The 25,215-nt window shown below is 41.7% G+C and overlaps 2 protein-coding genes across 9 annotated transcripts in view; one reads left to right on the top strand and one right to left on the bottom strand.

The window, feature by feature from the left end:
• The window catches only part of EPS15L1 (epidermal growth factor receptor pathway substrate 15-like 1), a 44,955-nt gene extending 29,186 nt beyond the window's left edge, over window positions 1-15,769 (top strand). For 7 of the 8 annotated variants that reach the window (XM_014952853.1, XM_014952852.1, XM_014952851.1 and 4 more), the window contains 2 exons: window positions 5,254-5,459; window positions 10,207-15,769. In XM_014952853.1, the coding sequence (XP_014808339.1) occupies window positions 5,254-5,459; window positions 10,207-10,353 (353 nt within the window). In that variant the 3' untranslated portion in view covers window positions 10,354-15,769. The remainder of the gene's footprint in view (window positions 1-5,253; window positions 5,460-10,206) is intronic. The other variant, XM_014952854.1, reaches the window with a different exon arrangement.
• Window positions 15,770-22,814: 7,045 nt separating this feature from the next.
• Window positions 22,815-25,080, bottom strand: KLF2 (Kruppel-like factor 2). Its single transcript, XM_014952790.1, has 2 exons — window positions 24,158-25,080; window positions 22,815-23,747 (listed from the first exon to the last, which is right to left on the bottom strand). Exons 1-2 carry the CDS (start codon window positions 24,939-24,941, stop codon window positions 23,572-23,574), a joined length of 960 nt encoding a protein of 319 aa, XP_014808276.1. The 5' UTR covers window positions 24,942-25,080; the 3' UTR covers window positions 22,815-23,571.
• Between the last annotated feature and the right edge of the window lie 135 nt (window positions 25,081-25,215).

Raw genomic sequence — 25,215 nt, 5'->3', positions numbered from 1 at the left:
GTGAGATAATTTTAAGAAGAAGCCATGTTAGGTATAATAGATGTAATCAGGAGTTATGAACAAAATAATTATATTAAGCAATCTGGGGAAAAAAATGTAAAATAATTCCCTTGCATTTAATTGCATGGGCATATTCAAGTTGTGGGGTCAATCATTTGGTCTAGAGGGGAGTGTAAAGTTCTTTATTCTTTGCGTGATCACAGGAGTAGAGGAAGGTGCTGTTTATTTCAGAGTGGTACCACACACCTGTTTCCTTCGAGCTTCATGGGTACCCGAGGTTATTCTCAAGTAGCACAGTGCCTGTTTACCTTGATTTTTTTTTCCTCATCTGCAGCCGAGAGTGAAAAATTTAGCCTCAAAGTTTGTGACTGACAGGAAAACTGGTTTTTTTTTATTATTATTATTATTTTTCATGCCTTCTAGAAGCCCTGACAGTTGCATTAGAACACAGGCATCCCTTGCAGAGGAGGATAAATGACTCATGGGTGGAGCACCTGCCCAGCCACAAACTAAAAATTCCATTCACGCTCTGATTCTGTTGTTTATGCTGATCTCTCACGGCAAAGATATTTCAGTACCGATTGTCGAAAGAGATTGTTGAGAATCTGTTTCAGAACAGATTGTTAGGCTGAATGTGTAACGATTTCTCTAACCTCACCTTTCAAGAAGTTTGTAGTTTTCAGAATACTTCTCTCAAGCAAAGGTTTTCAGAGTCACAGGCCAGCTCAAGGTGCGAATTTTGCAAATATTAAGCAAAAACAGTTTCGAGGGTTTTTTTGCATAGGAAAAATTCTTCCTTCTGTTACTAAAAGTATATTTTGTGATTTTGTGCAGAGCTTTAGCACCAAAGAGTTAAGCTTGAAATTCAGTGCAGAAATAGCCCCTGTTGAGGAGAAGTACCTTTGAGTATTCTGTAGAAAATTTGCTTTTAATTTAACCAACCTTCAAGCATATTTTGAAAACTACTAATAATTTTTCTGTAAGTTCCTAAAATTCACAGTTTGTGAAAGTTTTATTCTGCGCCGGTGGAAGAGCTGGATAATTCAGTGAAAAACCTGCTGAGTAAGTTTAGGAATGATACATCAATTTGGTAAAGGGCCAAGAGAAGGGTGTGCTGGGAGGCACCTCCCATACTGCACGGTCTCCGAAGATTTCCAGAGTAACGCTTCCTCTGGCACACAAGAGATGTGAGAGGTAGGAACCCTGGTATTACATGGTATTACATGTTCAAATATAATCACAGGTATGGACTTACCTCACCCTGTCACTACTTATCCTGTGTAGCACAGCTCTGGCTTCTTAAAGCATGTTTTTTTACTTTAGAAAGTTTCTCCTGGAAAGGAGTACTTGTTTAGTGAAAGTTTAAAGCTGTGTCATCTCAGCTCTGCCCTGTTTGCCTGGGAGCACACAGAACCCAGGCTTCAAACTCCCAAAAACATGCTGCTTCTCCTCAGGAAGAAACTCTTCTCAGCAGAAAGTTGGGACCGTCTTTGAAACACAGAACATTGAGAAAACTATAAAAGTTTCCCTTCATTGTTTCATTGTCAATATCTTGCAATTTGGTAAGATAATTCTATAATTGTGTCCTACCAGTGAGATGATATTTGTCTTGAACTAGAGATCTCGACCCTGAAGTTTGCTGTGGGGTATGAAATTAGATAAACCCTGGGTATGGGTGGAGTTCACTATAAGTTAACAGCATTTGCTGTGGTAAACCATTTTGTTCATCATCTCTTTTTGCTGAAGTGAGTCCTCGGTGTGGTTTGGGTGCACCACTTGGGTAACTGCTGAAACTGCTGTGGTTTCAGAATAGGACCTGTTTTGCTTTTTTCTGAACTTTTTTCCCCTGAAACTATTAGCAGAAAAAAAATGAAATAAGGTGCGGGTTACAACTGTTTGCCTGCACTTTCGTACGGCCATACCTCAAAAACGATGAGCAGTATCACATAAAAATGTAACAGTTCCCAGTGAATATAAGATTAATGCAATCTCAGTTGCTGCTAAGTGCCTATTTTGCAATATTACAATTTTACCAATGTCCTTCAGTTCAGTTGGTGACCTTTTAATGCGGTTTAGGTATTTTTGCTTTACAGTTATAGAAATACTGCATTTTATCATAGAATCATAGAATGGTTGGAGTCAGAAGGGACCTTAAATGTCATCAAGTTCCAACCCCCCTGCCATGGGCAGGGACATCTCCTACTAGAGCAGGTTGCTCCAAGCCCCATCCAACCTGGCCTTGAACACTTCCAGGGATGGAGCAAATTTTCACATTCTTGACACACTAAATGTGGGAATACAAAAATCTTTGTGTACTTAAGTAGGTACTTAGTGCTCTGGGAAATTCACACTGAGCGTAAGCCAGCAAGGAAGTCAGGAAGGTAATTCTGGTGCTGTTATTACTAATTTGTGGTTGATAAATGAGTAAATTTGAACATCTAACTGAAAGAAACAAACTTCTGCCTGGCCTCAAAACGGTGTTTGCTGAGTGTGGCGGGATAAAACAAACTGTAAGCAGAGACCAAAGTGCAGTGAAAGAGGGTTCCTTGAGGACTCTGTCATGAGTGCCAGGATTGGAGTATTCAGCCCTTAAAACTGCTCTGCAAAAAGCAGACCTAATTTTAGAAGGGTCACCCTCTTTCGCCTTTTCTTCAAAATAACAGAATTAAAGCCCTCTTCTATTCTGTAATATACAAAACCTGAAGAAAATAGCATTTAGAACATAAAATGAAAAATTTCAGTATTATTAGCAGTAACTTGAGTATTCATGGTGACATTTCCTCTGCAGCAAAGTTGTTCTTTGTGATCTTCTCTGAAGCTGAATAAGGAGAAAGATGCTCTTTGAGTACGTTCCGAAACCACTAGGGGCTTCGTGCAAAAAAACATTAAACGGGCCACCTAGAAAAAACAGGTTTGCTCAACAAATACGTTGCAAACCCTGCGTTTGTATTAACAGTTGCCAATTCCACAGGGTGGTTTCGGCAACGGAAGATTTAACCAAAGAAAAGGGCAGCTTCAAATGGGTTGGTTTTGCCTCTCTCAGTCAAAATTGGTTTGGGGCACTATGGGGGCAATAGAGGAAGGAGGAAGATGATGTAGATGGCTCTTGTTTTGCCTTGACCTTAAATTAGAAATACAGATCCTTTAATTCTCTTTGTGATTTAAAATAATTTGCTCTTTTATCTGGAGAATTACATACGAAAGGCTGAGTTACTCATCTCTGATGAGGTTTGTGTAGTCCCCTAACACTGGTAGCTGTGACTGAAGGCGAGATCTCCTGAAGGCCATGGGGATGCTTGGGAGGTAAACGTCGCACCCTGAGACCAAAACGTGGCCTCTGTTGGTAGGAAAGGCAGTTTGGAACTGGTGAAGGAGGGTCCATGCCTGTGGGGAGAGCAAATGTTGCTGGTATTTCCTGCATATTTTGTCGCTTCCTTCCACGAAGGACAAATCACTGGGCTGATCTGCCTGGCTTTAGAAGTCCCACATGTGGTTTCCAATATGGATATCCATCTGGCCTTGCCACATCTGTTAACCAGGATGGAGCACGGACTGAACCGTGAAAAATAGAATAGGAGTGAACTTTAAGAGATCTCGTTTATCCTCCAGCTTCAAGGCTGTTCAACCAGTGTGATTTCTAGACACCATTTCTCAAACCTCATGGACATGGTGATGGAAGACAACCAGTTCCCCGGGCAGTCTTGAACATTCTGAACTTCTAAAAATGTTACAGATTGTCTGGTTTAAATCTCTCTTGGTAAAATCTAAATCCACAAAATGCCTTTTTCTTGATGAGAGATGTACCTACAGGGCTATGACCAGGTTCCCTTGGAATACTCTTAAGACTAAACAAAACCAGTTGTATCTCCAGCTGCAAGTGTCTTGTCTTCTGCACCTTTCTGTCTGCTCCTTCAGCTGGGGACTGTCCTGCTTCACGTTTGCCTTGAAGCACGGTGCCTGCACGTGGTCACTGTATTGTGTCCAAACTCCAAGCCTGATGTTATTGCTCCTGGTTATTTACTTAGTCCACGTTTGCTGATCTTCATTCCTCTTTGACAAATGAGGATTTCCACAGCTTTGAGTGAATATCCTAAAGTTCATGAGCAACTACCAAAGCTCCTTCTTAAAAGCCATTGGGTTATGTCTTAGACACGCCAAGCACACGCTCTGAAATTTGGGGGTTCAACTCCATTTCTCTGTGCTTTCATAGTATGTGTATCCTGATGGGAATAAACTATAAGATTCCTATTAAATTATAGTTCAAAGAATCGGACGTTTCACAAAAGATAGCATTATTAATGCAAATAATGGATGTAATTCAGGTTATTATGCAGGAAATTGTAAGTATTTGTTTCTTTTAAAAATGTTTCTAGATCTTCCGTTATCATTTGTCAGTTACACATTATAATCAGGACTGTTCATCCAAGGAGTATTTTCCCTGGAGGCTAATTGTGTACCTCTCAGGAGCAAACTTTTTTTTTAAAGAGGAAAAAACCACCTGCATTTATCTGTTTAGCTATTTGACCTAACAAAATAGTACTTTTTGCAAGGGGAATTGAAGATTGAGGTTCTAATTGCAACAAATAAAATATACAGCCATTATTTATGAGCATCCACAATAGTTCTGTGATTTCATTTGCTGTTGGGGTGGAATATAAGAAGCAGGAGTCACCTACAAGAGGTGGGTTTCATGGCGATTGCCCCAGAACAAGGTGACTTCTTAATTGGTCTCTTTTCCCTTGTACATGTGATGATGGAAGGATAAACAAGTCCCAGGAAAAAAACCAGAATGCATGCATTCTGTAAAGTCACAGTTAAGTTACTACTTAATTCTATTTAATGTGATTAATTATTTGTCTTAGCGATATGTATATTTAATTATTTTGTCTTTTATATGATTCCAGACTTTAACTTGAAGTATCTCTAATCCTGGAAAATGAACTAAAGTCATGCTTGTCAAATTTTTCTGAGCAAATGTCTTTATATTGGGGTTTATCACTTAAAATCTTGGTGGTATTAATATTGCAGTATGTATAAGATAGATAATAAATCCATTTAAATAAAACAATAGTTTGAGATTATTTGCATTGAGAAATGAGTACAATTATGGTTTTAAACCACCCCAGGAGGAATGGATGGTGCTAAAGTGTTTCAGCAGTTTCCTATGTAAGGGGGTTGCATTGTCCATGGTAAGTAACTTCTCTTTTTCTCCTTTTGTTTTTGTTTGTTTTTTTTTTTTCCTAAACTTTCCAGGTAAAAGTACTCCTGTAAGCCACCTGGGGTCTTCAGATTTTCCCAAGCCCCATGATCCATTCCAGCCATTTGGGGCTGACAGCAGTGACCCGTTTCAAAGTAAAAAGGGGTTTGGGGACCCATTTAGTGGAAAAGATCCATTTGCTCCCTCCTCTTCAAGTAAAACTTCTAAAGACTCTTCCTTGGGGTTTGCAGACTTCAGCTCTGTAAGTTAAGTTCATTGTCTCTGAGCAAACCACTTTCTGCTCTGCTTGCAGCAATCTGTTGGGGTTCTGGTTTCACTGCAAACCTCCTGTTCACTGGCTTCTGTCTCTCAGTACCTTCATGCTGTCCTCGTTGTTTTTGTATTAATATTTCTGTAATAAAAAGGCATTATTTCAATAAAAAAAAACACCAAGAAGTTTCGTACTAAATTTTAAAGGGTTTACTTGCATTTAAATTATTTTAGTACAGTGTGCCTTTACTCACAAATTCTTTGTAGCCCAACCTGTGTATTGTTTCTGTTGCATGGAGGCTATTTTGTAAACTGATTTTTGGGAGCCAATGATGTAAAGATTTCAAAACCAATTGTTGAAAACCTTTATATGATAGCAATTTCACCATATCCTGAGAAGCAAATCCTTGAAGGGAAAGATTCCGTAAAGTATTTGTAATTGTTTGTGAAACAAAAAACAACAAAAAAAGGTCTGACAATCCTGTCACAATGTTTGCTGTATGCGATGGAATGTGGTCATAAAGGTACGAGGCAGAAATTGCAAATTTAGCTGCTGAATTTTGTTCCAGTTACTGCTATTGTAGAAGAGCCCTTGTTAGACAAAGAAAACAAAATTGTTTTGTAGAACCACTGGAGAAACGTCCATCCTGCACTCCAAAAGACAGTATCAGAAGGTATGAAGGCAAAGCCAAGTTCATTTAAAAAAAAATAGGAGGGTTTCTGAAAGCCTGGCTTTGTTTTTTAGTGCTGGCAGGTTCGTTCCTGAGTTGGAAATCCTTGTAAATGTAGTAGTAGCTTGGTTCTTGCTGCTTCCAGGAGCAGATAGAAATCTGTTCCAGCCACAGCCTCAGGCTTCTTCCTCCTTTCAGGTGTTTCTGTTCTGTTACTTTGCCAGGCAGTAAAACTGCCAACTTAATCTGTTCCCTAATTCTGGTGGACACAGTTCAGTGTTCAACGAGTGGAGATCTTTAAGCTGAATCTTTCAGGTTGCTTATTTTTACTGGTTTGTTGGGGTTTTTTTAATCCCCTAGTTATTAGTTAATAGTAAATGTGTATCACTTTGCTATTGTTAGTCGAGGTCATCTGTGCATACTTTTAGCTGGCCTCAGGGCTTTAATTTATCAATGATCCTGAAGATGTCAAAGTTGGAGACATGATGTATGCTTTACCACAGTCAGTACTAGCCTGTTGCATTTGCACAGTTAAATTCTGTGATTGTATACAAAATGGTGACATTCTTAATAAAAATAAGACGCAAAACTCGCTTTATCTGAAATTTCTTGACCATCTAATTTCTTCCCTGAGTGAAAGACAAGTGATGTACTGATTTTTTTACCCAACTGCTCTCGTCTCGCTTTACAGACTGCATTTCTTAAAAATGTGGCTCACACTGAGGGGTTCTACTGAGTGATTAAACCCAAATCTCTGCTGCCCAGCCCAGCGGGTGCTCTGCTGGTGAATTTGCTGTGCCATCAGGTTTTCAGGAGATGAGATTAACTTTAGAAAATAAGGACGAAGCAGGAAAAATGGTATTTTGAGCAGTAGCCAATTGTAATTACTGCCAGGTGGCACTTCAGCCAATGGAATTAATTTTAATTGGTTTTGTGAATTGCTTTCTATTGCTGTAAGAAAAAAAAAAAAAAAGCATTAACTGAATTTGACTGAAAAGAGACTTGATCCCTGTTCTTTTTCTATATTTATATTTTGCTTGCCTGTACCACAATTCTGTTGCTGCACTTGCTAATCCCTAATCCTGGAGGAAGCCCTAAGGGTACTAGTTACCTTGTAATCAGCAAGAATATTGTGCTTGTCTCTGCCCAATGTTTGGGGAAAGTCTGCTCATAATGGAAATGAAAATCAATTTTACTTATAGAAGGTTTCCTGACACGTAGTTTTGAGTCCATGGAATCTCAGAACAGAATCACAGGATCGTGTAGGTTTGAATAACTGAATAACCTGATTTTTTTGATTGGGATTCTTTACTGTTGCAAAAAAGTAACACGGAATAACTGAATAACCTGATTTTTTTGATTGAGATTCTTTACTGTTGCAAAGAAGTGTAACACAAGAACCTTCACTAGGTTTTAATAGCCCTCTAGAAAAATTGGCTTTTTTTGAGACACTGGCAAATTCATGCACCCAGAGTTTATGTATATTCTCATTGCATTCTTAACTTTTCCACTGGCATTAAATCTGACTCTTTGGAACAAAATAAAGCCCTTTGGTAGCTCAGATTTCAGATATTTCTAGGTTCCAGCTTCAGTTTACGGAACAACAGGAAAAGCGATTTTGCTGCCAACAGAAAGTGTTTAAATTTCCAAGAAACAGAGCACTTAGAACTAAATGTAAATTTTTCTCTTCATCTGAGCTGGTAGTTTAGTACACACAAGCCAGTGTAGGTTTTTGTGTATTTGATTGGTGTGGCTGCAGGCTGCTGGTTTCCGCAGTTATGCCTCGGGTCTAATTGTACCTCTGAAAAAGAGGGGAAAAAAAAGGGGTTTCTAATGACTTGACAGATATTTGATACATATTTATAGACTTCTTGAAACCTAGACATACGCAAAGAAATTGTTATTGTCTGAAATGACTTGTAATTCAGTTATGTTGCCTTTTTATAGACTGTGCAAGAACCAGTGAGATTAATGAACTGCTGTTTCTCTATCTCCTACGCTCCCGAAAATTTCGCTTTATGCTACCCATTTGTAATGAGGCACATCCAGATTTGTTTCCAATGAATCACTTGCCTATTTTCCTTTTGTTTTTTCTCCTTTTTTTTTTTTTTTTTTTTCTTACTCAGCACTTCTAACCACAAAAATATAACTTGTGTTCCATAAACAAGTCGCAATTGGGACTCTCATAAGCTTTGGAAGACTTATCCTAAGATGTAAGCTATATAAGTAAAACTGTTTTCTCAACATTTGAAAAAGCAAACAACAAAAAAAAAAAAGATGCCCCACAGGGTTTGACCAAAGCTTTATTGTATTTCTGAAAATAGTAACTGTTATTCTCCCTCCCAGCTATATGGTCTTTTTGAATTCTTGGAATCAGTGGAGAAGTCCTCCTTCCCTTTGAATCCGTCTTTATCTTGAAAAAAATAATCTCTTTAAAATCTTAATGAGCTTTTAAAACTTACCTGTCAGCTGACATTATTTAAATGAGTAACGACAGCAAGTTTTCTTCATTTTAAAAGTAAAATATCATAAAATGTGTGGCACCTACTCTATTTCAATAACATCGAATGCAAAGGTCCTCATCTAAATTTTTAATAGCGATGAAAGCAGAGCTATTGTTTGAAGAAAAGTAATTTTAAAATAGTCTTCTTTTTCTTGCATCAAACCATCTGAAAAATCATATTGAGAGAAATAACATGAGGAATTGTGAGCATCGAGAAGCACATGGATAAAGCACAATCTAATGAAATGATGAGTAAATGAGAACTGGGCTTGGGTGAAAAGGAGTTCAAATAGATGCATTTATTTAAAAAATCTGAAACTATAGATAGAGTGCAGGGAGGAAAAGCCAGGGGAGGGGGCCATCAGGTAGTGTATGGGCAGCAGGGCATAGGGATAGTGCTTAAAATTGCATTTATTACCCCCCTTTAATATTTTAAGCTTCCCTGGGAAGGTGCAGCCCTATCGGCTGCTGCAAAGGTGGATTTTGCCATGTTCGGAGTTGTTCTGCAGTGTACATTCAGCTGAAATTGAAACTATAAACTCCATGTAGTTTTCTCTTCAAAAAAAACCCAAAAAAACCCCAAACCCCAAATAATAGGTTTTTCCTGAACGTTCAAAAAAAGATAGCACAAAGCAAATTTTAGAAGCGGGATATAATGTGAACATTTGCATGCAGCTGTGCGGATGCTTCTGTTAACATCATCCTCATTTAGAGAATGCTAAAATTAAACAGTCCCGGATTATATTTTAGTTTTAAATTGTTATGATTTTGAGAAAAAAATATTTTAATATCTTGTGCAAAAAGTGCAAACAAGGGAACTTTTGCAGACTTCAGCTGGAATATAATTTTGGAGCCGTTTTGCTGCGGCGTATTTAAATGTGTTTCGGGAAGCTCAAGCAGGCTTAGAATGTGAATGTTGCAATGTGTTATATTTCCTTAGTGTTTTCTGCTGAAGCAAATTGCATTCTCTTACATTATTTCTTACTGGAAAAATTCTGTATGTATTTTAGAAACAGTAACAGAAGCGCTTGTTGTAACTTTTGATTTGGTGACGAAACTTCCCGCAAATCAGCACTTTCCAGGGTCATTATTGAAACCCCTCACCCTGAGCAGGAAATCCTACAATAAAAGTCTCTGCCATGGAGTTGCACAAGAGTAAATAACTCTCGGTTTTACCAGTTATTTACTATTCTTAAAAACGGCTGCAAAGTTGCCACGCTCCCAAACCACTGACTTGCTTTGTTTGGGTGCGTGGAGTTGTTGTTTGGCCCCAGACCCCTGGCTTTTTTCATACCCAACTGAGAGATGGATGCAGGGATGTGCAGCCCAGATGGGTTAGTTTCCTGGTGGGAGGAGGAAGAAATTAAGGAAATAAATTAAAAGATGAAGTGAGGAAATCAGTGAGTGAATTTCTACCTTAATCCAGAAGAACTGCCCTGAGACAGTTTGGTGTGCTTGATTCGTATATTTAATAAGTTTGATTTGTTGTATTTTTTCACGTAATTTCTTCTAGAATTTTGGTAAATTTATTAATTGCTTTTCTGTTTTCTATTATTTTTTTTTAGTTTGGAAATGAAGAGCAGCAGCTGGCGTGGGCAAAGCGAGAGAGTGAAAAAGCAGAGCAAGAAAGACTCGCTCGGTTGCGGAGACAAGAGCAAGAAGACCTGGAGCTGGCTATTGCCCTCAGTAAGGCTGACATGCCAAACTCCTAAATGCAGGTTCTCTGCCTCCACCCTGTCCGAGTGAAACCTTTACCCGTGGCTTTTATAAAAATAACTAAATCCTTGGTTTATGTTGTGCAAAAATTTTAGTCACCTTCAACTCTAAAGGAGACTGGCTGGTTACGTCAAACTGGGCTCTCTGTGGCTTTTCAAAGTGCATCATATGCAGGAAACACTGTATAAGCTGTATTATATGTTCTAGATAAAAATTTATTGCTTGTAAGAAATTTAACATATGATCCTAAGATACTGAAAGCAAAGTTTCTTTATCTAGAAGACAATGTTGCATATAGTAAACTGCAACTTGTGAATCTGGCTTTTTATTACCCGAATTCCATTGATTTTTTTGAGGCTGCAGTATGAATTTCGAAGAAAATGTCATAAAAAGATAATATTTCTAGGATTAGCTTTCACTCGTTACGTTTATTTAATAATTCACAGTAGGCTAATCAGTATGTCATCTGCATCATCTATGCCAAGTCTTCAGCATAAATCCATTATTAGATGGTCCCTTTTTATCCAGGAGATGAGGCTTTTATAAAAGCATCTGACAATTTCTATATGATGAATACAAAATAGTGAACTGTGTAAAAATATTACAAATTCAAAGCCTCGATGAATGAGTAGTTCAGATTTAAACACTTGCTTGCATTGAGTTTTAATAATTAAATGTGATGCTGTAAAAGAGGGAGTTCATTCAGTTGTAGTAGATTGGACAAATAATTTGGCAGTTAAATCATTAGGTAAAATCATAAAATCTTGCTTTCTCTCTTAAGCAAACGCGATGGCAGGACTGGGATACCAGCCTGAGTGCTGCTGTTGGGTCAAAAAAAGCGATGGAGAAGTCAGGGTTTGAGCAGTGTTTGTCCCCACAGCTCCTCGGACCTTCTTTTGCTCCAACCACCAGAACGTAGACCCTCTTCTTTGTGTTCCCCCATTGACTGTGGGAGAGTCTTTACCTCTATTTCTTGTATTCCACCCACCTTCTATTTCTGGGGTTACAGATCAAACGTAATTTAGCTGAAATAAGGCCAAGCTCAAACAGATTTTGCCAAATTACACGTTCAGGTGTAAGTTCTGGAAGTGCTGGTGGCTGGGATTGGCTTTGGACCACGGCTTGTGGTTGTGAGCCCAGGTAGGAACAGATTTTATATATCCCTGCAGAACTCTGTGCTTCCACCTGGTCAGGATAACACAGAGCGTGTTTTACACCTCATCTATACAATGAGTCCTTACGATAAATCTGTGAATTATTTACTTACTAAAAATGCCTTTTCTGATTACAGGAATTCTAAAACTTCAGTTGTCTTTGCCTTGGACTTTTATGGCTACATAGAATAGGCATCTAGCCCAAAAATTTTAAAAATGTCTTTAATGTATATCTGCTTTCCTATCCCTGGCTCTGTAGGAATACAAAGCTTAACAGTCTGATGCAGCCCTTATCTTAAAACGTTTTCTCTATTTTTTTTGAAAATGTGGTATTCCTTCACCATCTTTAATATTTTTTTATGTCCTCGCATCCTTACTTTTATTTTTCATAATACAAAGATAGTGCCTGTTCACTGCTTGAAAACAATCTTTCCCCGTTCTGTTGTAATTGCCTTATTCTGGAAGCTTCCCTCACACAGAGATGAGAATCAGATTGGGTCATTTTCATCTTCTTAGTAGTTTTTCAGCTCTGAAGGGCAGCTCCGATGTGGCATTTGTTGTCTCAGGCTCTTGTGAGTAGGTGTGTGGGCGAGTGCCCAGGTGTGTCTGTGCACACACACACACACACACACAGCTCTCCAGCTCCACGCGCAGCAATAAATACAAAAAAAATGAACCCCCCCATCTCAAAATGCAGTTTTGGGAGTCACAACTCCTCTGCTAATGGTACTTCAAATAGTGTGAATCTTTAATTGCCCTCAGAAGGGAAGGTGATGCATTCTAGTATCAAACCTAAGCATATAATTATCTTTAATACTGTCTTTTGATGACCCCTTTGGAATGCAGTAGAAGATACTCCTAATTTTATGGAACCTGATTTGAAATCCCATTGTGGTCATTTTTCTCTAAAATACATTAGATTTTATGATGGAACATACTAAAATGCCACTGAATTCTCTTTTCTCTTGGGGTACAGGACTTGAAGTCTCTGAGAGCAAACTTGGGTCTGTCTCTAGCTAACGTGAGAGAAAACTTTTGCTATAAAAGAGCAATTTTCAAAACTGAGCAGCTGCAGGATCCTCAGTGAAGTTAAAAGTTGTACCCACGTGTGAGCTTCTCCTTTTCCTTTCCATTTGGGCCTGAGTCCTTGTGGTGTCTCTTCTGCTACAATAACACCCACCCCCCACCCCCCAATTCATGTGTAGTGCCATTTGAGAAAGGAAAACCACTTTTGGACGACTGCTGGGGTGATGTCACTCCAGTGGGACGGGGTGGATGAGCTAAATAGCTTGATTCATTTTCTGAGTTCTGTACCATAACAAGACTTTCTGCTACTTTGCCAGTGCTCGAAAACACTGTAATGCATAACCCTTCGAAGGCAACGAGTTGTTGTTTTCAGCAGGAAGCCAGAAATGTGAATTAATCTAACATTCCGTATAGTGGTAGAACTAATTGCTCATTTTCCTATTTCCTTATTGACTCATTCTTTGTATTTGCTTGGACAGTAACAGAAGAGCAAGCAAATGATCAAGGACAGAACCCGTTCTCTCTGCACAGCGTAGTGGATTTAGTGACTTTAGGTTGATTGAAACACTCGATGCAAAATTTTAGACACTGCAGTAGAAGAATCAACTTAGCTATGATTTCTCTCCATTGTACCTAGTAGAGTTTTCCATCTAAAAAGGAAGATTATCCACGTTCTTCCCTTCTGCTCCTAACTCAGTGGTTTGTACAATACCTGCACTTGTTCTTCTCAAACCAAACACTCTTTTCCCAAAGCGTCGATCTTCTTCTTCCTCCAGAACAGTGAAATTTAAAGCACAAATAGGCCTGTCGCTATTTGGGCAGAGAAACTATGTACAATGCAAGATATATAAAATGTGAGTATACACAATGCATATACAGTGTACATTAGGAGATCCATATTATTTGTGTCTATGTGTGTATATATATATATATAGTGTATTGTATAATGTAATAATAGTGTGTGTATATACTATATATGTCCACATACTACGTCTAGTATATAGTTACTTGTGCTGTACAGAAAATGTGTATATACAATGAATATGTAGAATATGCATATATATTCTATATATTAAAGCTTGTGTGTATGTATGTATTCTCTAAACAGAGGTGGATACAGAAGTGGGATTTTTACAGAAAAGCAGATTAGATCATGGCTCTTAGAATTTCAAAGTTCTGGTGAAAGAAAAAAAAAAAAAGGAGAAATGACTACTTCTAATAAATTTGCTTCAAGATTACTTTCATTGGCATGAAAACCTGCGTTCGGTAGCTGTGCCAAGTGCCAGAGAGAATCCTGGCAGAAAGTAGGTGTCATCTGCACTGGATGTGATCTCACATTCTTTGGAGTTTTTAAAGAAAAATGCCGGCTCGGTCTCTGATCTCCTGGTGCGTGATGGTCGTGTCATCTTTCCTTTTTTCCTTAGGCTGAGGCAATGAATTTTCTTCTGCGTTTGCTTGTAGTTTCACTTCTCTCTCTCTCTTTCTTTTTTTTTTTTTTCCCCTTTTTTAAAAATCGTTTTTAAGGAGCTATTCCCTCACACCCCAAAGAGTCGCGCGCTAAGGTGGAAAACATGTTTTTCTTGCTTCATTCCAGTTATATGGGTTGCACATAATTGTCATCTGGATTTCAGCTCTGCTTTTCCTCCATTCCCACCTAAGCTTTTCCTTCAGGAGGAATGACTATCCATCGCATTCTTGGCTGGGAGGAAAGAATGGAGGTGATCTTAACTTTTCTACTCGGGTAAATTATTAGACTCCGCGGTCCGTTGAGCAATCGCAAAGAGTTGAGGAGGTTTTATAGTGGCCCATGTGTGTTTTATACGGAGTCTCGTCACTGCTGGAATGACTCATGGAAAAGCATGAATTGCTCACAGCACCCAGGCACAACAGTTAAAACAGGAAAGAGGGACAATTACTCACGTTGAGCCTCCGCACGCAAACTTTGCATGTAGGGCACAGGTATTGAATTACCCGCATCATCCTTTACAGCCCGGCGCGTTCACCTTCGCCTCCGGTGCTTTCCCGAACTTACAGTCAAACAGGTTTGTTGTAAAACATCCCACTCGTTCTGCAATAAAAACACACGCTCATAAAAGTAGTACTTCTGCCATAATGCTGTATGAAATATTTTTATATTGGCACATTTCTCCTTATGAAATCCCCGCCCTATGAGGATCAGCAGTCCTTAATGTATTTTCTTTCATGTAACGTGCTCTCAAAGTGTAGGAAATTCCAAGCTGTGGCTGACTCTAACCCTTTTTTTTTTTCCTTTTTTTTTTTTTTTTTTAATTCCTGTCTGTAAAATCTGTTGTCAGAAATTTTGTAGCAATTATTTTGTCATCTTACGCTCAAAGATAATGCACTTTTCTTGGATTCTTCTTATAATCCTTTTGGGGTTACTATTTCTTCTTTAGTGTTTCTCCATTGAGAAGAGTATTTATTCTGTAGAACCGAGGCCCAAGGAATTTTTGGTCCAGGTAGAATTGTTGCTTTCCTTGTGCTAGAAGTTGATTTTTTTTCCCTCCCTCTGCATTTCAGTCCTCCCTCTCAGGAACTTCCTTTCTGTTTAACCCTCATTTAGAGTTGGAACTCTCAAAGTGAATTGATCTGTCCTAATAACGAGGTAGTTCAATCATCTTCCTACACCGCTGGAACAGCCGAGTTGTCGTCGTGTGTCAGTCGTTGCACCTCCCTGTTCACAACAAACATCTTCTCTTAGGAAGGAGTTTTGCTTGGAGTACGGTGGAATCATAGAAGATTTATTTTTAGAGTAAATATGTTAACATTATTCATTGACGCACCTGTTTTATCAGTTGATATACTGCTCTTTTTACTTGAAAGTTTTATAAATAAAGGCTAATTTGTTATAAAACGCGATTTTCAGTTGTCCAACTTCTGCCTTCCCCTTTCAGTTGAACTTTCAAAGGAAAACTCCTGGTGACTGTGGTTCCTTCTGCTGTTTCAGTTACAGAGTGCTCTTCTGGTGTCCCTTTTAATACGACGTTCTTTAGTCTGACCTAAAAATGGTGGAAAATCAAAGTGGAAGCTGCATTGTTGACCTAAATTTGACTAATATCTCCAAATATGTACATTATTGTAGTTATATTTATCTTTCAAATATCATAACAAATTGAAAGGTATTTTAATTTTAACCCATCTCATGTGTTTATTGTTTAATATAATAAGAGAAATGTTATTGTTTAATATAATAAATGAAAAGTTACTTTTTGGAGCTCTGCGACTTGGGCAATCTTTCTTTACTCTTTTTTTTGTTTGTTTTTGGTCAATGATTTCACAGGCTTTTGTGTCAGATTTGAGAATCTCCCTTGATTCTCTGCCTCGAGATCTCTTTTTTTCCTTCCAGCTGGTGCCTTCCCCGCACCATTTTCCCTCTGTCCTTCCCTTTTCCCTTCTTCCTCATCCCGGCCACGTTTGGTCCGTACGGATCAGTCAGAAAATCCAACGCCGCACCCTTTCCAAAACAATTTCTGTGCCGTGACGCTCGACGTCCAGGAGATTTGTACTGGGAGGAGCTGGAGCCTCACTGGAGACAAACCCTGTTTGCTGGAAAAACACACCTCGCTCTATCGGTGTTTCACGGTGTTCGCTTTGACTCATGATTCTCCCTTCTGTTTTTGCTGGAAAAACACACCTCGCTCTATCGGAGTTCCACGGTATTCGCTTTGACTCATGATTCTGTCTGTTTGATTTACTCCTGCACACGTCGGCAGGGGGAAGGACAGCTTCCCGAGGCAGCTCTCTCTTGGAATCTCTCTCCTGCAATATTTTTAGGTCGCTGGGATTTGGCTGTTGTGTGTCAGAGACGGGTGCACCCTCCTGCCCACCTTCCCTCACCGAATTTCACTGAATTTCACTGAATTTTTAGAGTTGGAAGGGACCATAGAGATCATCTAGTCCACCCCCCCCTGCTGAAGCAGGATTGCCTAGAGCTTGTCAGAGCATGTTACTCAGGAGCATCCAGGCAGGTCTTGAAAATCTCCAGAGAAGGGGACTCCACACCCTCCCTGGGCAGCCTGTTCCAGGGCTCTGGCACCCTCACTGTGAAGAAGTTTTTCCTCATATTTGAGTGGAACCTCTTATGTTCCAACTTGTGCCCCTTGCCCCTCGTCCTCTCACTGGGAACCACTGAAAAGAGTCTGGTTCCCTCCTCCTTCAACCCACCCTTGAGATCCTTGTCAGCATTGATAAGGTCTCCCCTCAGCCTTCTCTTCTCCAGACTGAAGAGTCCCAGCTCTCTCAGTCTTTCTTCATAAGGGAGATGCTCCAATCCTTGAATCATCTTTGTGATGATTCACCCAATGCTCCTCTCCTCTTACGAAAACACCCCGTGTTTTGCTCCCACTCAAGTTTTTGGAGTCTGACGACGTGACTTTCCCCATTACCTGCCCCATCTCCCTTGTCCATGCCCAATCCGAAGGGATTCCCTGCACGGGGCATCCCAGAGAGGCAGGAAAGCGTAGGCATCCTGTCGGCCAAGAAACATTTTTGAGTGGAAACTCAAACCTGAAGGAGCTTGAACCTCCAAAGCAAATGCAGCCTTTGTTATCTGTACCCAAATGTGACCCAGGATCAGGCTGTGAAACTCTGGGCTCTCGGAGCCCTCTCTGCCCTCCCTGCCATGGAAATTGCCCTCAGATTTCTCCTGGGAGAAAACTGCTGAATCTCTGTCTGCTGTACGTGACTATCACAGACTATCAGTCACTCTGAACGTCTCTTACCCCCTGTCTGCTTAGCGTGTTTTTTAGATGTAATGACAGCAATTAAAACGTTTTATTGGTGCTGATGCGGCGTTTTTTACAAATGTTATGGCCTTCCCTATTGATGAGTTCTCATCAGCTGCAAACGTGATAATACATTTCTGCTGTGTAATTAACTTCCCGTAAGCGGTGGCCTCAATCACAGCTTTTCAGAAGGGAAAGGGACAGAGGAATGAGCCCGATGCTCTCCCTGCCCATCCCTGGCACCCAGGTGTCCCATGTCCCTTGTTTCCCAAATAATATAATGCAAATAATGCTTGCAATATAAAATCATCAATATTTCAAACCCCACCTACGCTGTCGTTGTGCCCGGGCTGTAAAAAAAGCGTGGTTTTGGGGATTTGAGTTTTGGTTTTTTTCTCTGTGTGTGTGTGTGTTGTGTTTTGTGTTTAAGCCTCAGGCTCAGTAGCTTCTCGCCTAATATATTAAATGTCACAGGGGATGTCCAGTGTGATATTCCAGATGTTTCCTGGTGACATAATGATAGGTCAGAACTCCAGGAATGCTCTCAGCTGCAAGAAGTGCAAGAAACCCAAGTCGAAGTGATTTAAAGGGATACCCTTGTCTAATTATAAACCTGCCATAGGTAAGTTCGTCTGCAATGTCTGCGTTGCTGAATTTCTGCCTGCTACAAAGGGCAGAATCCTTTTGATTCACAAAAAGGAATTATAATTGAAGCGGGTAAATAAGCAGGTAACTGATGCTCGCTGTGGTTACAGAGCAAATGAAAACTTCGTGGCTCCTGCTCTGCCTCTGCTTGGAAAGGTGGTTTTCGTAAAGTTAATGCATTGTCATTATACAGAGCAGGGCATATGACTCATTTTTTGTGCCTACATAAAATAGTGTAAGATCAAATAATTGTGGCTGAAAAGCCAGACCTCAAAAGATTAAATCAAACGTGTTCTCTGCCTAACAAGTTTAGGATAAATCCCTGCCTCCTCTGTACATTTCGAGTTTAAAAGGCTTATTTCCTGGCGGAGGCTGTTCCCAATCTCAGCCTTTGTGATGGGGAGTGGGTTTTTAGGGATCAAATAGAGTGGAGCTTTGAGGACTCCCCGGGAATCAATAAGTTGAAATTCCTGGTTACCTCCAGGGCCTGGGAATTGGGTATGGGGACGTGTTACTGCCCTTTGGCTTGTAAATCTCTCTGTTCTCCTCCAGTCCATGGGAAGCACGTTTCTGATGGGCACTGGGTGGGAGCCGGGGTCACGGCAGGGGGGGTCCTGCCACCCCATCAACTCTCAGCAGGATGAATCCTGGGCAGGTGGGACCTGTTCCCCACCCAGCTCAGAGCAGCTCCTCCAAGGACCCGCAGGAATTCTAAGCTTTGTAGATGCCACCAGGTCCGTTTCGGATGTTGGCAAAGGGGATAGCTTTCTCCCTATTAAATTACGTGGGGTTTGGATTGAATTTTCCTCTTTCTGTTTTCCCCCCAACACTGCTAGTTGCCATAGCGATGGCTACATGACTTTGTTGTAGTTGTTTTATTTAAATATAGCAAAAGAAATTGCTGGAGCTTGGGATTCTGGCTTCGAAAATTCAATTTAAGACAAGCCTAACAGCTACTCTGTGTTATAGGTGCACAAAATAGCTTTGGAAACCACGGAGCTTCTACCACAGAAAACCACAGAACCGCACAATCCTATAATTTGAAGAATGGACAAACTTTTTTTGGCACTTCTTGTGGACGGAGGACTGAAGTTTTAGAGCAAGTCGATGTTTTCAGGCAGTTTGTAAATGGCTGTGAGTAACCAAGGACTGGCGTGGGCTGAAACCCCCCCCCCATCCCTGCAGGAGGTGAGCTGTGGCCAAAATTAAAGCTTAGACAACCCCCCTCCAGCATGATCATCTGCAAAACTGCAGATTGAAAAGGAACTTCTAGAAAAGCTGGAGGGTTTCTAGTGCAGCCTTGTACTTTAGGGTTAAAAAAATCATGGAGTCATCCAGCCTTGTACTTTAGGGTTAAAAAAATCATAGAGTCATGAATCATAGAATGGTTCGGGTTGGAAGGGACCTTAAAGATCTTCAAGTCCCACCCCCTGCCCTGGGCAGGGACACCTCCCACCAGCCCAGGTTGCTCCAAGCCCCCTCCAACCTGCCCTTGAACCCCTCCAGGGATGGAGCAGCCACAACTTCTCTGGGCAACCTGGGCCAGTGTCTCACCACCCTCACAGCAAAGTTCTTCCTATTATCTAGGAATGAGTTTGTGATGCTGTCTGCAGGGTGATGGGGGGGGGGGTGTGCTGGGTGGCTTTGCAGGGTGCTGTGTCCCCCTGGAGTGACTGTGACAGCCCTGCAGGGCTGGAAGCTGCTTCAGCATCCTCTGCCTTGGGCTGTCTGCTGAAGATGAGTTCCCATCTAGCGCGGCTTTAACTGCTGCTTCTGAAGGCAGAAGGTGAGAGGAAAAAAAAAAAAAAAACCCAATGTTTTCAGCGGAGCGAAACCCAACGCTCTGAAACCCCGAGTGGAATTAACTGACTTTTAAACAGCAGCTCCTCGGGATGGTGCCTCGAGTTCAGAAGTGTTTGCTAAAACTTTCACTCAGAGCCTTGTGCAGGATTTGCTCGTTTCTGTACTTAAACAGGCTCTATCTAATCTGGCGATCTATCTCACAAGTGTAGTGAGCCCATCACTGTGGTATCTTATAAGAATATGTGTGAAAATCTTGTTTACAACGGACTCTACGTTTCCTCCTATTGGGTTGAACTGCAACTTCTTTTCTTTTTTTTTTTTTTTTTAATGTTGTTTTAGTTTTCCTAAAAGCATCAAAATCAAATGCAGGATAACTGCAGAGGGAAAGGGCAGGTCTTATTCGCCGCCAGCTCCCCAGGAGGCAGCTGGGATTCTGGGTCTTCTGCATTAATTAGAAGAAAATTACTTAAAAGGTGCTTGACCCGATGGTCTGTTATTAGAAGATGTTGCAGGGCGTTAGTGATTTCCTGCTGGGCAGGGGAGGCTTGGGAGATTGGTGGAATCACATTGATGCATCTTTGGATGTACTAATTTAAGGCAATTTAAGAAAAAAAAAAGAAAAATAAAAAGAGAGCTGACAATTACTCATAATAAAATGCGAGAAGAATGAGATCAGCATCTCTTTCTTTCTGCTACAAGATTATCTCGAGATTCAAGAACCTGCAGTTTCCTGTAAAGACCACACAGAAATTATCAAACGCCCTCCCTTAAACAATTAAAGTTGGTCATGAGCTTTTATTACTCTTTTTTGTGCCCCCTCCCCATATCTCTCCACTTTCAGGGGCCTGTATTTATATTTTATATGGGGTTTTTATATTTATAAGTAAGAGGATGGCTTTGCCCTATTTTCAGTTGAGTTGCACCAAATCTAAAAGCTCGGAGGACGCCACCGGCTCGTTTTTACATCATGAAGAGCTCAGAGCAGGAGCAGGTCCCCACCGTTCACCAGGGTTTGGTAACACTGTGTCATGCAGATAAGAAGTGTCTTATCTGGAGACCTTCTAGCGAAGAGGAGCAGGGGCAGCAGAGGTTCCATCACCCTTGACTGGAGCCTGGACGTCCCCATGCAGAGGTACCGGAAGAGGAGCACCCATGATGTTGTGGTGGGTGCTACAGAGGAGCAACACAAGTGGGGTTTTTTTAGGGTTAGTGGCTGCAGTGATGTTAATGTTTGCATGCAGGGACCGTGCAGAGCTCATGCTTTGTGCCAGCTCATTTAATCTGGGAAGATAGAAAAGTGGTCGGACCAAAAAGGGCCACCTCGCCCAGCACCCTGCCTCCAACAGAGGCCATCACCGAGGTGGCTGGGGACCAGCAGAGCCAGAGAAGCACCTCGTGATGCTTCTGAGCTCTCCTCATCCCCTGGAGAGCTCTGCTGGGGACCCTCCCTGAGCCAGGTGTGGGGCTGGTGTGCACTGGGGGGTGGCCGTACCCACCCCAGCGAGGGGACAACCCACTGCCTCTCTTTTAATTACAGAAAACTTTAAGCCTGCCCTGTGTCACCGAGACCTGGGAATGACCAAAAACACCATCAGCTCTTCAGAAAGAGCGAGGGAAAGGCAGGTGGCTATGGAAAGGGTAAGAATTAAGCTCCAAAATCATGTTCTTATGGTTAGAAACACCAAAGGACATGCTGAAATATGAAAATCTCCGGCTATGGGGAAAGAGAAGGAAATACCTAGAACTGTTGCAACAATGAATGTGCTAATTTTAGAACATCTTTAAGTCATCCTCACTTTCTGGAATTAGATTGTGCAATTATATTATTTTTTTTTTTCCTAGCAAATAAATGAGTTTTGTTTTTAATGAAGAAATGTTAAATCTCCCTTATATTTCACTTTGAAAGAGCTATAAAAGTGAAATGTGGAACTCATTCTTCCATGTCAATGATTAGAAGCCCAAAATACATCTGTTCCACATGAACAACTGCAGACTTTGCTTTCACAGAAGAATAGCTATATTTGTAGTTACTTTAAATGTATTCCTGTTGATTTCATTCTTGTGTATCCTAACTTGTAAAGTCAGAAAAATGCCACAATCCTGATTAAAGCCAAGTTCCCAGTATCCAGATGTTCAGGGAAAACGCTCCAATATTAAGCTGACTCTGCATACTTAATTAACAGTCGTTCTGTTCTACAAGTACCAAGGCTCGCTGCGAAACCGTAGCTGTAAAAACAGAGGATCCTCCTCAGAGTTTCAGGGTAATTGCACAGATAAACTCCTAGGACCTATGAGCTCATTTGCAGCTGGGGAAGAGTTTTTTGGGGGGGGAGTTCCCTTTGCCCAGTTGCAGCTTTTTCACTGCTAGAGCTACAGCAGCATCCAGCAGTTGCAGCTTTTTCACTGCTAGAGCTACAAATTTATTTGAAATTAGTTTTCAGGCTCTGGATTTGCAGGCTAACTTGTTTTCCTAAAAAACGGTAAATATCTTTCTCAACCCCTGAAATCAAGGCGGGATCTAAAATTATGAAGTGAACTTAAGTTTTTGGGGAATGAGTTATGAAGGTATTTTAACCTGTGTTGTGAATTTATGTTTAAATTCCACTACTGTTCTATTGGAATTCTGCACTGAGCTCTTGAGAGCAGGGATAATTTATGTACAAGAATGCCTTAAAATAAGCCTCCGTAATTACAAAAATGCAGTGTTTAAATTTATAGTAAAAACCCACACACTGCTGGCAAAACTATAACTGCATCTGGAAAACATTAAGGATGCTATTAAAATAGTCTAGCATAAACTAGAAATGAGACTGAAATTACAGTGTTGCTTACTTAACCATTTTTAGGAAGTGTATTTTGAATGTGATCTCCTTTCCTCGCTGATTTCTTTGATAAAACACCGTATTGTGTCTTGTTTACTGCTGAGAATGAATTACGGGCTCTGTTATCTATTTTAGAAAAATCCAGAGCTCGGATTTTTTTAAGCCCCTTCTTACAGTCGTTGAGAATTTAAAATGTAACCAGGTGGTTGTTGGTCCAGCCATCAGGGGAGAAAGTAACAGGGAGAGCTCAAAAGGAGAATAAAAATCACAGCAATGAAAAACTTATTTTATTAAAAAGATGAAATGTTTTCAAACATTTAAAAATTATGTTTTTATAAAAACAGAAATAGGCAAAATACCCATTTGTCTTCTATTTACATATACAATATTTCTCACTGTAGAAAATTATTTACAATATATAAAAAAATTACAGTAAAATAGGTTATTTTCTTACAAGACATCAAGCCCTGTACTTCTAGTGTAGATCATGGCAAACAAGAATATTATTGCACCTGTGAAACAAACAGTCTAACAATAGGAGTGTTCTCTTAGCCATGCCTTCAACTGAGATCTAAAATAACATCGTTAGCTACAGTAACATTCATTTAATCTCTTCTAGGGTCAACTTCAGGCAGTTTCCATACAAACATTGTCTTGTAAAGCTTAGGACTGGGCAGTTAGAATTGAAAAAAAAAAAAACAAACAACCAAACATATTTACAGCTTTTTCTATACAATCTGTATGGAGTCTTACGGAGTTTACCCTTCCCAGAAGCTGCATAAATAACCCCCGTTCTCCTGACCGGGACAGGTTCACGGATACAGTCACGTCAAGGTCTCTGCAGGAGATGACTGGCTAAGTCTCCTTGTGTCGAATCCTCCTCCGCTTCCATCGCTAGAGCCTCATCGGTGCCTCCCTACGTAGTACCAGCTACAAGTTTTTTTTTAAAAAACGCCTTCTGCACCTGAGCAGTTAATTATTTAAGGTCCGTGGGTGGGTGGGTGGGTGGGAGTTCTCGAGGGCTACATGTGCCTCTTCATGTGCAAGGCCAGGTGGTCCGACCTGGAGAAGGCTCTGTCGCAGAGGTGGCACTGGAAGGGCCGGTGGCCGGTGTGCTTGCGATAGTGACGGGTGAGCTCGTCGGAGCGGGCGAATTTCCAGCCGCAGCCTTCCCAGTTGCAGTGGTAGGGCTTCTCACCTGAGGAGGAACCAGAGAGAGCGTGACTCAGCGTGGAGCTCCAACCTCCAGCTCCAAGGCAGCATCCCCTCCCGGGCAACCTCCCGCCTTCATCTCTGTCCCTCCCCACCACAGCCTTTTTAGGTGCTACCGAGCCCTTCCACAACAAGCTCCAAGGGATTTTAAGCCCAAACCAGGCTGCTCTAGCAATTCCTTCACTCATCTAGACCTGCGGTGAGAAAGGGCAGCAGGAGCCTTCAGTAAAAGCTTTGACCTACGCATACGCAGGAAAATGTTTAAACGAGAGCCGCTCAGCTGTCACAGCTCAACCTTGAAGTTTAAGGAAGTTCAAGAGACTACAGGGTTAAAGCTCAGGCTGTAAACTGGTTTTATACAGGCGCCCTGGGAGGAAGGCAACCAGCCGTATTTACCTGTGTGCGTCCTGAGGTGGGCCTTCAGGTGTGAGCTCTTGGTGTAGGTCTTCCCACAGCCCGCATAGGTGCACGTGTGAGTGGCCGTCCTCTTCCGTGGCCAAGACCGACGTCCTCTTTTGGGTTTGGAGTCCAGCAGCTCCAGAGGGGAGGACGGAGGGGTGAGCATGCCCCTGGGAGCGGAGGGTTGTAAGGGCAGGCTGTCCTCGTAAAGACCAAACTGGGAGGTGTTCTGGTACTGGAGATGGGTCTGGGGGTGGTGGAAGCCGGAGGGTGGGTGGTAGCTTTGCTGGAAGGACACGGACGAGGGGCACATCATCTGCGTGTGGCAGTCATTCACCATGAGGTCGTCGGGGCTCAGTGGGGGAGTCTCTGCCCCAGGGATTTGGGGGGAGCTGGCCACCCGGGGCTGCTCGTAGGCCATCATGCAGGTCGCGTTGCCTTCCTGCTTGATCTTCGGGCAAGCCTGGGGCACCAGACCCAAGACCGGTCCATAATTGTCCATGTCGGGCTCGGGCTTAATGTTCTCAACGAACTGTGGGGCCCCGAAGCTGGGTGTCACGAAGAACCGCCCGTGGACGTTGCCAGGAGGGCAGTAGTTGGAGTCCATGTCGGAGCGCATCATCTCCGGCACCATGCCGGCGTTGTAGGGCGGGGGGCTGCCCTGCTCCAGGGCACTGTAGCATCCCGGGGACGGGTTTGTCTGGTAAAAGCCACTGCTCTCCCCTTGGGCTGGGGGATAGTCCCCACCGGCCGTGCTCTGCCCGTAGCTGTCGCTGCCCATGGAAAGGATAAAATCCAGCACGTTGTTGAGATCTTCATCCTCTTTGCGCGGGGAGAGGCCACCCCAGGTGCTGGCGGGGGTCTTGGCCTCCTGGTCGCATTTCCACCTCTGGGAGAAGAGAGAAAAAGGGAGAAGGTTAGAAGTGGTGTTTGAAACGGGGGTGGGTGGGTGTTTTAGGGAGAAGCGGGGCAGCGGCACCGCCGCTCACCCGTGCGATGAGCCGAGCCGGCCTCAGCGGCGGCGGGAGAGGAAAAGTGGTGAAGGTGGGATGGCG

This window comes from Calidris pugnax, unplaced genomic scaffold (assembly GCF_001431845.1).
Source record: "Calidris pugnax isolate Ruff unplaced genomic scaffold, ASM143184v1 scaffold199, whole genome shotgun sequence".
NCBI lineage: Eukaryota > Metazoa > Chordata > Aves > Charadriiformes > Scolopacidae > Calidris > Calidris pugnax.
Note: the sequence above shows the minus strand (reverse complement) of the source record. Positions and strands in the feature narration are given on the sequence as shown.

Excerpts from the sequence above, each read along its gene's own strand:
- KLF2 (XM_014952790.1), bottom strand. The coding sequence starts at position 24,941 with ATGGGCAGCGACAGCTACGGGCAGAGCACGGCCGGTGGGGACTATCCC. Across the intron at positions 23,748-24,157 it reads CCACCTCAGGACGCACACAG|GTGAGAAGCCCTACCACTGC; the intron begins GTAAATACGGCT and ends GTTCCTCCTCAG.